Here is a 14,908-nt window from a genome sequence, read left to right on the forward strand (position 1 = left end):
CCATGGCTATAATAGCTGCATCCCTTTCTCTGATCTGCCACAACTATTATATAAGCATTCTTATCATTGTTACTGATGAGCTTAATAGGTGTGGTGGCATCAGCAGCTTTGATGCTTTATAGCTATGGGTGAAAATGCACTACAGTTTGGGACTGAGGCCACTAACTTGCAGAAGGTACACAATTAAAAATCAGCATTGATTAGGTTTTCTTATTTGCCTTTAACAGCTGTGGCCTGTCCATTAAGAAATTTGTTGTCTTTGCTAGTTAGTAAGAGCAGAATAGGGGGAGCAATTATATTCAAGGCAGAGCTACAATCAGTAAAAAGCACTCAGATGTAGATGTTTTGCTGGTCAAGGTGTTCCAAGGACAATTCGTACACCAAAAGATATTGCTGCCCACTGGCCTGTTAATCAGATACACTTACGTTATGCATAGGCAGGTGGGAGGAGTGTCACTGATGTAAGCCATTTTTAGCATTTCAAAGCATTTTGTGTTTACAAAAGTGAGTTCCAGTAGACAAGAGTCACTACTTTAGTTTTCGAATCTAAAGAAGGTAGACAGAATTTACAAGGGCAGTAAAAGGCAGAAAAAGACAAGTGAATGTTTTAAGAAAGCAATCTAATATCCATTCTCAGCAGCACAATCAGACCTATGTTAGGTAACTTTGTAAACTGACTAATAGTATTAGATTAGATAAGGTGATTTTTACAGTTTCCACTAACATAGTTTGGAATGGAATGTAGATCAAAGTGCTGGTCTGTTTAAACTCAACAGATCTACAGCAAACGAAAATAGCTCCTTACAACTGGCAAGTTGAGCACAGGAGGAAAATAAAGCTTGTAAAAGACATCAGTTGTTCCATTCAAAGCTGAAAAAGATAAAATGGGTTTGACTGCACTTGTTATTAAATTTTAGGCATTTTCTGGATTTTGTCAAAGCATTTGCTTTTCATGTTGTACAAAATAATATTACTGTATGTATAAACAAATGACATTTGTTAGACTGACAAAAATGTAAGATGTGTCAATTACTTGGGCTACTGCATCAGATACTGTACATGCATATCTGACTGTTTTATCTAAAGCTATCTACAAATCACAATGGTGCTGTTGTTTCTATATTTATACAATGTCAGCCAAGGCTTATTCCCTCTCTGCCCTGACTAAAAGCCCACTTTGAGGTACCAAATGTAGATCTACTAACTCAGAAATTTGTAAATTAAATAAATGTTTTAACTAAGTGTACTTAAAATTTAAGGTGTCTCAAAGTATTATTGTAAGAATGAACTCTAAAGGAAGGTATGCAGCCAAATGTTGAAGTTACATTCTAAATACTGTCAGGAATAGCAGCAATACTAACAAGAACACTTTAGCACTGAAAACACAATTTCACTACGGACAAAGACTATCACTGCTGTAGCAGAACAGCACCTGTGCAGATGCAAATTCACTCGAGCTGATTGCTGAAGATTTGCACTTTTTTACTCAAGATATAAAACCCATGCATTTAAATAAGCAAAAATATTCCAGGTTAAAACCCAGACTGAAGACAATAGCATATTATGAAAAGGGGCTGCAATAACATTAAAACGGGAAAGCTCATTCAGTATCCAGAAAAGGATAATTAGACAATCGTCACTGGAAGTATGAAAAAACAAACAAAAAAAAAAAAACTACAAAAAATGACAACATAAAAGGCATTATGTCCGACAATGGTTCTTTATATCTACATAAGAATTTGGGAACGTTATCTACTATGGGGTCATGTGCAGTATAATAACAATAATGTAAGAGAAGGTTTTGGACAGCATTATCCACTGTGGCCAACAAGGCAAGTCACCTAATGTTCAAAATGTCACAAACCTAAGGTTCAAAGCACAATAAGATTACATTTTGGACTGTAGTAAAAATTTTTGTATAAAGAAATAATTTTACTTATATGTGGATCCGTTTAATTTTATTAAAGTTGTGCTTTTGCTGTACAGTATGTTTATTATTTTTTTTTAAATTCAGCCATTTTTTTGTTCTTTGCTTTACTTTATTGCAAAGTTTGTAATTTAGCCCAGTCTCTTTTCAGACTAATGGGCAATTACAGCCTTCAGATGTGACCTAAATAAGCCCTCTACAGTATATGTCTATTGATTACATTGAGTCATTAGCTATGCCTGTTCTTGTTGTTTAGCTGCCCTTTGTGCTTCCTTTTGAATTTATAAGTCTTCGCTCAAGCTGCTGCCCCAGCGACCCGACCTCGGATAAGTGGAAGAGGATGGATGGATGGAGTCTATTGGTCTCTTGAACATTTTCATATTAGATTTTTCAGGCTTTTCAATTTTTGCTTTTCGTTCTGGTTTTGATTCTTGACATGGATACTTGCATACAAAATTTGTTGTGTGTTTAGTTTACTTATTTTTGTATTATGAATTTTGAAACTCCTACTATCTTTTTTGATTTGTTTTTGGATGTTTTTTTGTATTTAATTGAATGTTTACAAAACTTGAGTTTGGCACAATTTTCGCATGCAGCCAGCGCTAACATCTAATCATCTTTCTATAATGCTAAATACACCTCATTGCAGTCCACAGGATGAAGTGGGTCTGGAGTTTGAGGTGGAGTGTCAGTCTCAGTCGTTCTCACTACTAATGCTGCATTCATGTCCATTGGTCAAGTCTACTTGTCACCTGCATTGCTTATATGTATTTTTGCATCGCCTTAAATATCTCTGCTCTGAAAAGATTGTGAAAGAGAACGGAAAAGTCCAAATAGTGTGAAAGGCCATTCTTTTGAATGTGAAATTTTAATTGATAAAAAGAGTGTAAACAGCATTACCAAATGTTATTTAATGATGATAGAATATCTTATTAGGGATTGTTTGATGGCTAATGTCATTACTAAACTTATTCTGACAGTTTTCAAATATTTTTGTATTATGTGAGCAAAAGTTGGAGTCATTTCTGGGGCTAGGGAATGTTTAAAATGTATTTCAATTTTTAATCAATAATAATTATATTTGTCTTAAGAAAATTCACCTTACAGAGGGGTTTTCAAGAATGGATTTTTCATCATTGTGTAAAGTGAGGGCAGCCTGTGTTCAGGGCTTTTTGAAAGTTATTAGACCTGAATCACAACACATGGACCATTCTCTGAATTCCAACTTTGTGTTCATGCACTTGGTAAATATTTTTTTCCCTGATTTATTATGGCTAAAAGTTCTGCTTATTCCGATTAAAATTCACAACTTGCTTGTTGAGCATAATGAGGCAATACTGTGCTCTATGCCCTCATGGGTCACAGATGCTGACAAGATATCACACTGAACAAGAGGCATCCTCTGATACCTGTTTTGTTATTACATGCCTGATAATGCTTTCAGTCTTTCCTTATAGTTCAAACCCTGTAGTCCTTAAATAATTCATGAAGCTCATCTTCCGACTGTTAAGGTTTTCATGTAACACTGAAAGACCAATAAGATAAAGCATTGCTTATGTGTGTTAATCAGTTGGAGAATGACCTTTCTTGATCTATATTTCATACATCACTATGGCCACATTATAAAATGCAATAACTTATTAGCTCTTCCTAATGGCTTCTGAACACTGTCTACTTACTTAAATTGCTTAGCCCAATCAGACTAATCAGCTTTTATAATTAGACATATGTTCTTAGTCTAACTTCATACAAACGCATAAGAGAAGAGAACATTTCACATACACTATGTAACTCTTCAATTCCACCCGGGGGAGTAAATGCGAACATTAATTTTATTTAAATTTTTTTCATTTTTATTACTATTTAATTTAATATTGTTTCTTTGTATCAGTATACTGCTGCTGGATTATGTGAATTTCCCCTTGGGATTAATAAAGTATCTATCTATCTATCACTAACATTTTGATTTCTATAAATTATTTTGGCAAAGAAATTTAGAATTTAGAATTCTACCCAATTAAATAAGCTAACTCATCTAATATAATATCACCTATACATTCCCTTATTACATATTTACCTTTTCACAATAGAATTACACTTAAACATTACTAGCAAATATGAAAGTGCACATGCTGTCAACTTACTTGGACTTGTATAAAGTAAATTCTCTGAATGTAGTTTTTCAACAATTCCTTTCCAGTCCTCAAATACCAACTCTCCTAGGTGTTTCAGGCTTTTGTAGAATCTGACTGGTAAGCCCTTGTTGATAATTTTACATTTCAGTTCTCTGACCTTAAGCTGTTCAGACTCTGTCAGATGGGTGAACTGCTTCAGGGTTGTGTGTTTTGAATCATAAATAGCCTCTGTCACATCTTCTGAATGACAATAATCTTTAAAGTAAAAAAAACTAGAATGTGAGTTATTAATAAAGGCTGCCTGGATGATTTCAAGTTCAGTCAAGCTGCAATTCCTATTTTTCTCACTAAGAACCCAAGGGTATCCAGTAGCAGCTGCCATGTATAGATTCCTTTTCACTAAAGGCAACACTTCTTCATTTGATGTGGATGTCTCTAAGGGTTCTGGGAAGTCAGTGCAGAAATCTCCATATTGGCTGCCAAGCACACAAATAAAAAATGGCGAGCAATTGTTGATATAGTCAAGGCTGATTTTTAAACGTTGAGAAGAAAAGTTTTTCTGCTGAGAGAAATTTGCTGTCTGTTGAGAAACAGTTGACTGAATGTCATGTGCATGTTCTTGAAGGTGGATGGCTCTGAAATACGTTCCTCTGGATCTGCAAAAGGCATTGAGTTGGGGAAAGGTCTCGGTCATTAGATAATTCTTTTCTTGAAGTATATCATTAGGGACTGAACAGAAGAAAGGCTGAATAGGTGGACATAAATGGGGTGTCCAAGAAATCCCTCTGTGGCAATCCAAGTCCTTCATTTTATACCATCTGTAATAGGAATAGTTAAATAACAATAGTAAAATTTTACAATTTTGCACATACAAAATATACTGTAAGAAGACTATATAATCAAGTTGTCCCATTGGGTTACACAGTTTTAAATAACAGTATGTAATCTGTCCATCCATCCAATTTTGAAACTGCATGATCCAGTTCAGGGTCTCAGAGGCCAAGGCCTTCTAGAATCATTGGGGAAAAAAGGAACAAATTCTAGGTGGACCACCATAATGGCACATAAATAATTTTATATTTAACCATTAGTGAAGTGGTTAAGTCTGTCATCACTATATTGACACTAGATGTCACAGTCATACTTGGATCTTCCTTCCACATGCTGCCTGCACCTGACCAAACCCTTCATTGCGGCACCTCTCTAAGGAAACAGAAGATAAACCACATAATTGTGTTGATATTTCATATAAACATTATTCACATATCCTGAAGGTAATTTTATACAAGACTTTCAATAATTTTTGTGAATGACACAAATTTTGTGCACAGTAGCATCAGCAGAATATCTATATCAGCTTTTAAACAATAGCAACAACAAACAATGGCAGGCTTTCAGTCTTCGCCAAAGATGCTATGTTCTCATTAAATGGTTACAGTACACAGATAACAAGCAAAAAACACAATGAGACATGCATGTAGGTCTGGCTATGATGATGGTTGATAACAAACTGGCGTCAACAGAGCATCAGAGTCCATGTTTCCTCTACGCTGAGCCATGCAGCACTTTTGAATCATGCCACTCACTCACCCTCCTGCACTACAGTTTGGAAGTGCAGCGCAATGTAGCTGTTATTGTGCCTTTCACCCACGACAACCCACCTTTGTTGTTCATGTATTTGTGCCCTGCTTGAAATTCAAAAGGGAGGCTAGCAAAATTAGTCATTAATGGTAAGTTCCAGCTCATGTGTTATTCACATTTACTTGTCTGAAAAAAAACATATATATTGTGAACTTGAACCCGGACACAGGCGGACATCGTTGTTTCTCACCACACACAATTTATTTACAATATTTACAATTTACTGTACACTCCCCAGTGCCTCTTGCACCGATTCCCCCAATGTCCAGGCCTCACAGTCCTTATGCCTTCCTGGCCGCCTCCCGTCCTCTCTCCAGCTCTGTCCTCTTCCACCCGACATCCACCTCTGACTGGAGGGAGGCGGCCCCTTAAATAGGAACCCAGATGGGCTCCAGCTGCTTCCCGGCACTCCTCCGCAGACACGCCCCAGTGTGGCGGAAGTGCCGGCTGCGCACCCGGAAGCCATCCGGGTGTCCCCTGTCGTCTTCCCCCCAGCACTACCTGGTGTGGTGGAAGTGCTGGGCTCCAGGGATATCCAGGCACCGGGGCGCCGCCTGGCCGTGGCCACGGGTCCCTACAGGGCTGGGCTTCCAAGCCCTTCACCCAAGGCCCCCAACATAACCAGGACGGACGCCCCCTCGCGGTCTGGAGGAGGCACAAGCCACAATATATATTTAGAAAGGACATTGGCAGTGCCCCGTATTTAAAAATGAGGACAGGTGTGAAATTTTTCGTTTGTAGCGTCATGTTGGCACATTAAAAGTTTCAGATTTTGGAGCATTTCAGATTTTGGAATTTCAGATTAAGGATACTCAACCTGTATTATTTCTTTATGTTTTGCTTATCACATATTAATGATATTACTTTTGACATAACACATACATAATTAAAATTGGTGACATGACACATAAGCAATGTTGCAGTGAACGTTTTAGGAAACACAGCTCTGAACAGAAACACTGTGAGCTTAACTCAACACTGACACAAAATATTAAGTAGTTCTTGACTTTTTATTATATATTATGGGGGTGTGTCCCCCTCACTGCATATGGTGACTGAAAACTAAAAAGTTTGCTTTCCTTGCTATCGTTCTATGGGTATATTCCAATACAGTCAAAACTCTGGCCTTGAGATTTATTTATAGTTATAGCAAATGTTAAAACTATTGGAAATTGTCATCTATGTAAAATGAATGGTATTCTACTTATTATGCAAAAGGAATATGACTTCTGCATTATCATCACTCATGATTTTGTCAGCAATTGAATGTTTATGCAGTTTTACAGTTTCTAAGTGTGTGCTGTTACATACACAACTAAATTACTACTATTCTGAGTGGAGTAGATGTATATAAGGTATTTTGTTTGATATATGCATTGCTATATTCTAACTAATGACGACGGAAAAAATTATATATAGGTATATGACATATGATTTGAAGAAAAATGAACATTGCATGAAAAATTCACATGAAAATGTCACGTGAAAGCACTGCATAATCTCATTAATCTTTTTTATATAGAGAAAGTAGATTTTCACCTCATGATCAGTCTGGTTTCTTTTGGAGTTGAAAAGAGGGATATTTCCCAATGACTTTGGTCTGTCTAACTACATTTCTTCTAAAACAGAAAGCACACAGTACCTATGCTAATCATTTAATATCAACAACTAAAAATTTTAAAACAAATTTGAACAGAACCCATGAAGCTTTAGAAAATTTCAATAACCGACTATTAATGCAGTAGAGCTCATCAGATGAAAATATATGTATCATTATTTAAACTTTGAAGTGCTAGCAACTTTTTTATATTATCTCCCCATGTCTGCAATGGTTTTGCTCTAGGTACCTCCGATTTTCTCCTATATCCCAAGGGAAAATCTAAACAGGCCCCATGCTAGAGAGATAGGAATATGTGCCACATTGAGGTTTAGTTCCTGCTCTGCATCCAAAGCTTCTAAGACAGACTAAATATCTAAAAAACCTGAATTTAACAAAGCTATTACAAGAAATTGAGGAATGATTGCATGGATATGATTGTAAATACACATGGTTTCCATCAGTCTTTCATTTTCAAATGAGACAAAAAGACCATAAAAATTAATTTAAATAGCCTTATAAGCAAAAATAAGCAAGTTACAAAGCCCATCACACTACATTTCCATTTTTTTCGCTTGTAAATAATAGTGAGTCATAACAGTGACATCCTCAGTAATTCAGTCATAGCACTTTACAATTCAGTCACAGCACTTTGCAACTAGCCACAATAAAATCAGAAAGATTTGATTTTCTTGTTAGTTATAGGGCAAGCTCCAGCGTGCAAATGTTGACAACCAATAAACATTCAGTCAGGAACTGAATACATAAAATCCTACTGTCTATAACTAAATAAATGTAGATCTCCCCAGAACATCCTCTTCTTCATGGACAATAACTGCAGCAGGGACGACAACTTTCATGTGATACAAAAATTTTCATTCCATGTGCTCAATGTTAATTGGCTGCCAGTGTTGTGCCAACCTTGAAGTAAAACCCCATATCAGAAAAGAATGGGACTGAATGGAAAATGCCAAAAAAAAAAAAAAACACAGCGATTCCAAAATTTACTATGACTTTTATTTCATTGCGGACAAGTATGAACCCAAGACATTTCAACTTCATTTCAATTGTTAATATACATCCATTCCTGCATTTCAGGCCTGCAACATATTCCAAAAAAAGTTGAGACAGTAAGTCATTACCACAATGTAATGTTGCCATTCCTTCTCGCAATATTTAAAAGACATTTTGGCACTGAGGATACCAAGCAATGTAGCATTTCAGGTGTTATTTTGTCCCATTACTAAGGTGTGGAACAGTACAGAGTCACTGCTGTCACATTTTCATCCATACATCCATCCTCTTCCGCTTATCCGAGGTCAGGTCGCGGGGGCAGCTTGAGCAGAGAGGCCCAGACTTCCCTCTCTCCGGCCACTTCTTCTAGCACTTCCGGGAGAATCCCTAGGCATTCCCAGGCAAGCTGGGAGACATAGTCCCTCCTGCGTGTCCTGGGTCTTCCTCGGGGCCTCCTCCCGGTTGGTTGTGCCCAGAACACCTCACTAGGGAGGCGTCCAGGGGGAATCCTGATCAGATACCCGAGCCACCGCATCTGACTCCTCTCGATGCGGAGGAACGTAGATCGACTGGTAAATTAAAAGCTTTGCCTTACGGCTCAGCACAAAAGACCGATGCAGAGCCCGCATCACAGCAGACTCACTCACTCACTGACTCATCACTAATTCTCCAACTTCCCGTGTAGGTAGAAGGCTGAAATTTGGCAGGCTCATTCCTTACAGCTTACTTACAAAAGTTGGGCAGGTTTCATTTCAAAATTCTACGCGTAATGGTCATAACTGGAACCTATTTTTTCGTCGATATACTATAATAGACGTCTGCTCGATGGCCGTGGGAGGCGGAGTTACACCTCCCACGTAATTTAGTGCCTGCCCATATAAGGCCGTCCGTCAGCGGCAATCCAATAGAAACACTGCCGCTAAATATTCACGGGTGAAGGACTGTGCTTATGCAGACGAAGATGAGATGGTCAGGGTGGTGTTTGGCACAAACTCAGCGAAACTGCGAGACAAACTTTTAAGTGCCGGTTCTTAGCTAACATTAAATACAGCCGTGGACATCGCACGACATGGCACCAGCACAGCTGGGAACCTTCGATGCATGTACACCGAGCGCCTCACGTGAACTGACGCAGTGCACAGACAAAATGCAACAGTTCCAAAGAGTGCTGAACAAAAAACGAATTACACAATTGAGAAGGCAACAAAAACATATGAAGCGTCTGACACATACAAGCATTTTCATAAGTGCAACTACTGCGGAAACAAAGCACACGGTGGAAAAAGTCAATGTCCCGCTAAAGGAAGACAAGTGTAAAAGCTGCGATCTACATACTCTCAAATAGACAAACCACGCGCCGTGGCGCAATGGAAGAGGTTTCGCCTCTAGCGCCGACGTCCGAGGTTCGATTCCCAAGAGGAGGTGCACTGAGTATATACGCCTGATCACCCCAAAATTAGGGCGAAACACGTGTCGCATACTTTTTGCATTATTTCACAGTAAAACTATTTCAATATATATATACATACATATATATATATATATATATATATACACACACATACATATATATCAGCGCTTCCCGATTCATTTTACCCTCGCATCCCCTTGGTTTGAGACGTATGAAAAATATGCGGTTAACGCAGAAAGACAGATCACCAATTGAAGCTTTATGAATAATGGATACTTTATTCGCCATCAATGATTGTTTTGGTAAAGCCATACTCAGTGTAATCATTAGATGAACGGTAAAAAAGTAACAGCGAGGGGAGGGTGACTTATTGAGGCACGCAGGCGAAACCACAATAGCACGCGGGCTCGATGTGATGTGCGCGTTAACTCGATCTAAATTGCGCGATCACATTCGAAAAATATCTTTTCAAGTTCTATTTAGTCGACACAAATATCTTTAGTTGGAATGTAAGGCGAATTTACTCTTTACATTTCTATGGTGAAGAAAAATTTATGCAATGATGCCTACATTTAACTTACATTCCTACCAAAGACATTTCTGTCGACTAAATAAAAATTCCTTCTATTTAAAATTTAAATAGAACTTGAACAGATACGATAGTTCATAATATCCACGCAGACTTGCACGTAAGAGTGGGAGTCATCCGTTTTAACAAGCAGCGTACTGCACTGATACAAAATAGCCTGCCCATTTAATTATTTAGGAATGGATAAATAAATTAAGATTTTGTACAAATAATGTTTTTCATTTTTCTTCCTTCATGGATTCTGGCACCCCCAGCAACAGTTGCTCATGTAGCAAAGTGTAAAATGTTATCTATAATTTTATTTTTGTTATGAACTTCCCCAAAAGTGTTGATCCCTCTAAATAGTTTATAGTATAACAACAATATAATCTGTTGTAGCACGAGCGTTAATTAGCGTCACACCTCACAACCTGCGTGCCCCACGTTTTTGGCTCTAACGCCAGAAGCGCGGTGGACACTGTAGGGGTAGGTTGTGGTTTCAGTTTCTTTCCCGATATTTATTTTTTTTTTTTTCATTTACTTTGTGTTAATAATTTATAATCGATTTAATTTATTATTTAATAGGCAGAGGGAAGAAGACGTGTATGTGACACTCTATTTCTTTCTTTTTGTTTTGCAAAGGTATGCTATATAAATATATATATATTTTTTCTTTTCATTTGTTAAGAATATATAATTATAAAATTAGGATTTTTTTTCTATAAAGCTATGTGTATTGTAAATAGTTTTCTTTGGAAAATTGGAGTAATTTTTTTGTAAATAGTTTTATATGTAATGTGTTTGTATAAATAACGCGAGAAGCGCGGTGGACGCTGTAGAGGCAGAGGGAAGAAGACGTGTATGTGACGCTCTGTCTATTTCTTTCCTTTTGTTTTGCAAAGGGGTTTACTGGAAGAGGAAAATAAAAGCTTGTGTTCTAACCCAACGTGCCTACGTGATAATTATTTACACAACGCAGGAAAAAGCAGAGTCAAGTCGGACCCCAAAGAGTGTGTGTGTGTATATGTATATATGTAGATATTTATGTATATATATGTTTATATATGTGTGTGTATGTATATATACAGTATGTATTTGTGTGTATATATGTGTGTGTGTATGTATGTATGTGTGTATATGTAGATATGTATGTATATATATGTGGATGTATGTGTATATATGTATATATATATATGTTTATATGTGTGTGTGTATATATATATATATATATATATATATATATATATATATATATATATATATGACAGCAACACTCATCACTCACAACAGTCACAAAACAATTACATTGACAATCATGTTACGTTATTTTCAAAATGTTTCCTTTTCTTTTTCATTACTTCTTTAACACACTACTTCTCCGCTGCGAAGCGCGGGTATTTTGCTAGTTCTGTCCATAAAAGTTATGAACAGAATCGGTGACAAAGGGCAGCCCAGGCGGAGTACAACTCTCACTGGAAACGGGCTCGACTTACTGCCGACAATGCGGACCAAGCTCTGACACCGGTTGTACAGGGACGGAACAGCTCTTATCAGGGGGTCCGGTACCCCATACTCCCGGAGCACCCCCCACAAGATTTCCCCAAAGGGACATGGTCGAACGCCTTTTCCAAATCCACAAATGACATGTAGACTGGTTGGGCAAACTCCCATGTACCCTCCAGAATTCTGCTAAGGGTGTAGAGCTGGTCCACTCTTCCGCGACCAGGATGAAAACCACACTGTTCCTCCTGAATCCGAGGTTCAACTATCCGACGGACCCTCCTCTCCAAAACCCCCGAATAGAATTTTCCAGAGAGGCTGAGGAGTGTGATTCCCTCTGTAGTTGGAACACACCCTCTGGTCTGCCTTTTTAAAAGAGGGGGACCACCACCCCGGTCTGCCAATCCAGAGGCGCTGTCCCTGATGTCCATGTGATGTTGCAGACATGTGTCAACCAAGACAGTCCTACAACATCCAGAACCTTGAGGAACTCCGGGCATATCTCATCCAGCCCCAGGGCCCTGCCACCAAGGAGTTTTTTGACCACCTTGGTGAACTCAGCCCCAGAGATGGGGGAGCCCCCACCTCATTTTTTGTTTCAAAATTCTCAAAACATTCTCTATTAGGAACAGGTCAGGACTGCAGACAGTCCAGTCCAGCACTCATACTCTCTTCGTCTGCAGCCATGCCTTTGTAATGTGTGTAGAATGTAGTTTTGCATTGTCTTGTTGAAAAATGCATGGACTTCCCTGGAAATGAAGTCATCTTGAAGACAAAATATGATGCTCTAAAATCTCAATGTACTCTTTTGCATTAAAGCTGCCATCACAGAAGTATAAATTACTTTTGCCAAGGGCACTGACACAACCCTATACCATGACTTGTTGTTGATAACAGTCTGGGTGGTCCTTTTCATCTTTGGTCTGGAGCACACAGCATCCATTTCTTCCAAAAAAGATCTGGAATATTGATTTGTCTGACCAGATGTCTCTGAGCCAACAGAAGTCAATGCTGCTTCTGGATATGATTAACATAAAGCTTCTTTTTTGAACATGACAGTTTTAAGTGGCATTTGTTAATGTGACTCTGTATTGTAATGTTGACAAAGGCTTGCCAAAGTAATCCCTTGCCCATGTGGTCATATTGATGAATGACAGTTCTTGATGTAGTGCTGCCTGAGGGATCAAAGACCACGGGTGTTCAGCTTAAGCTTGTGCCCTTGCCCTTTATGCACTGAAATTCCTCCAGATTCCTTGAATTGGTTAATTATATCATGCACTGTAGAAGGAGAAATATACAAATTCCTCCAGGAGGAATTTTCTTTGATGAACATTGTTTTTAAACATATCAATAATTTTCTTGAGCATTTATTGACAAACTGGAGATCTTCTGCCCATCTTTACTCTTCAAAGACAAAACTTTTTTTGGATACTGCAATTACCTGTTGACATCACCTGTTTGAAATCACATCATTATTTAAACACTTTTTCAACTGCCAGACCAACCCCTCCATCAGATGAGCTGCCCCTCACCATGTCAGCAGTAGATGTGAGGAGGTTCCACTTGAAGGTTAACCCCCGTAAAGCTGCAGGTTTCAAAAAGACCTTTGGCAGGGTCTTGAAGAACTGCACTCACCAGCTAAAAGAGGTGCTAACAGATATTATTAACATCTCACTGTCCCAGGCATCTGTACCAACATGACTTAAGATCTCTATTATCATTCCAGTCACAAAGAGCTCCACAGTGTCTTGGTTAAATGTATATCATCCGGTGACTCTCACGCATATAATCTCAAAGTGCTTTGAGAGGCTGGTAATGGCAGAAAAAAAAAGATCATCAATGTAACAGTGGACCCCAATGAATATGTTTATGTATGACTTCATCTCTTCTGTGATTCATCTGGCTCTCACCCACCGGGAGAGGAAGGACTTCTTTGTCAGATTACTCTTCCTGGATTTTAGCTCTTTAACACCACCACCTCCCAAATGCTGGTGAACAAATTGTCACTACTTGGATTGAACAAAGTACTTCACAACTGGATTTTGGATTTTCTAACAAGTACATCCCAATCAGTCAGAATCCATGGCATTACATCTTCTACCATCACTCTCAACACTGGTTCCCCCCGGTGATGCGTTTTGAGCCTTCTACTGTGTACTTTTGCTGATGTATGACTGCATATCTCACTATCCAGTCATACTGAAACTTGCAGATGACACAGGGGTGGTAGGAGTTGTCATTCATAATAGTGAGTCAACATACAGGATGGAAGTGGCTAAACTAGAGGCTTGGTGTAAGGACAACAAACTTAGCATCAATGTCAAAAACACTAAGGAAATGATTATGGGCTTTCAGCGGACTGGTACTCTCCCTCCTCCTCCTCTTTACTGCTTAGATTGAAATTGTCACCTGCTTCAAATGCCTGGGGGTGCATAATACAAATAATGGATCATCAAGTCTGGTCCTGGAGGACCACCGTGGCTGCAGGTTTTCATTCTAACCCTTTTTTTTAATGAGTGTCCTGTTTGTGCTGTAAACTCACTTTAATTTAATTGCTTTCTTAAGATTTGCTCCCCTGAATTTCTTCATTGTTCCTCTTAATTGCTTCATTTCTTTCCTTAAATGGCACCCAAACAGAAATGAAATGTGAAGTGAGTGAGCCATCAGAAGACCAACTAAGTCAAGACATCAAACTCCAACCAATTTCACTCCAACCAGCTGCTTAATGAGGTGCCAATTCTTGTTGTTAATTAAACCTGTTCTTTAATTTTGTGGCTTGTTGCTGCTCTCATGGTGCATTAGCAGACATTTCCGAAATTGTTGATTTTCTCTTTCTAAGAGCACTAGTGAAATGTTTTGGGGACCCGAGAAGATCGACATTCCTGAGACCTTCATCTTTCTTTATTTTCAGATATTGTATGATGGACACCAGTTGTTTTGGTTCATTTTGTATCTCATTATTGTTAAAGAAACAATTAAGGGGTCTGAGTCTTCAAGAGCAAGCCAAATATAAATAGTTCAAAAGAAGTTAATTAGCAGCAAAAACAGGCCACTCATTAAGAAAAGGGTTAGAATGAAAACCTGCAGCCACGATGGTCCTCCAGGACCGGAGCTG

General features: G+C 38.4%; 1 protein-coding gene across 2 annotated transcripts in view; it reads right to left on the reverse strand.

Annotated features, from left to right (window-relative positions):
* The window catches only part of LOC120534313 (putative tetratricopeptide repeat protein 41), a 98,894-nt gene that overhangs the window by 75,272 nt on the left and 8,714 nt on the right, over positions 1-14,908 (reverse strand). For both annotated transcript variants that reach the window (XM_039761808.1, XM_039761807.1), the window contains exon 2: positions 4,072-4,880. In XM_039761808.1, the coding sequence (XP_039617742.1) occupies positions 4,072-4,870 (799 nt within the window). In that variant the 5' untranslated portion in view covers positions 4,871-4,880. The remainder of the gene's footprint in view (positions 1-4,071; positions 4,881-14,908) is intronic.

The sequence above is a fragment of the Polypterus senegalus genome, chromosome 8 (assembly GCF_016835505.1).
Source record: "Polypterus senegalus isolate Bchr_013 chromosome 8, ASM1683550v1, whole genome shotgun sequence".
Classification (NCBI taxonomy): Eukaryota; Metazoa; Chordata; class Cladistia; order Polypteriformes; family Polypteridae; genus Polypterus; species Polypterus senegalus.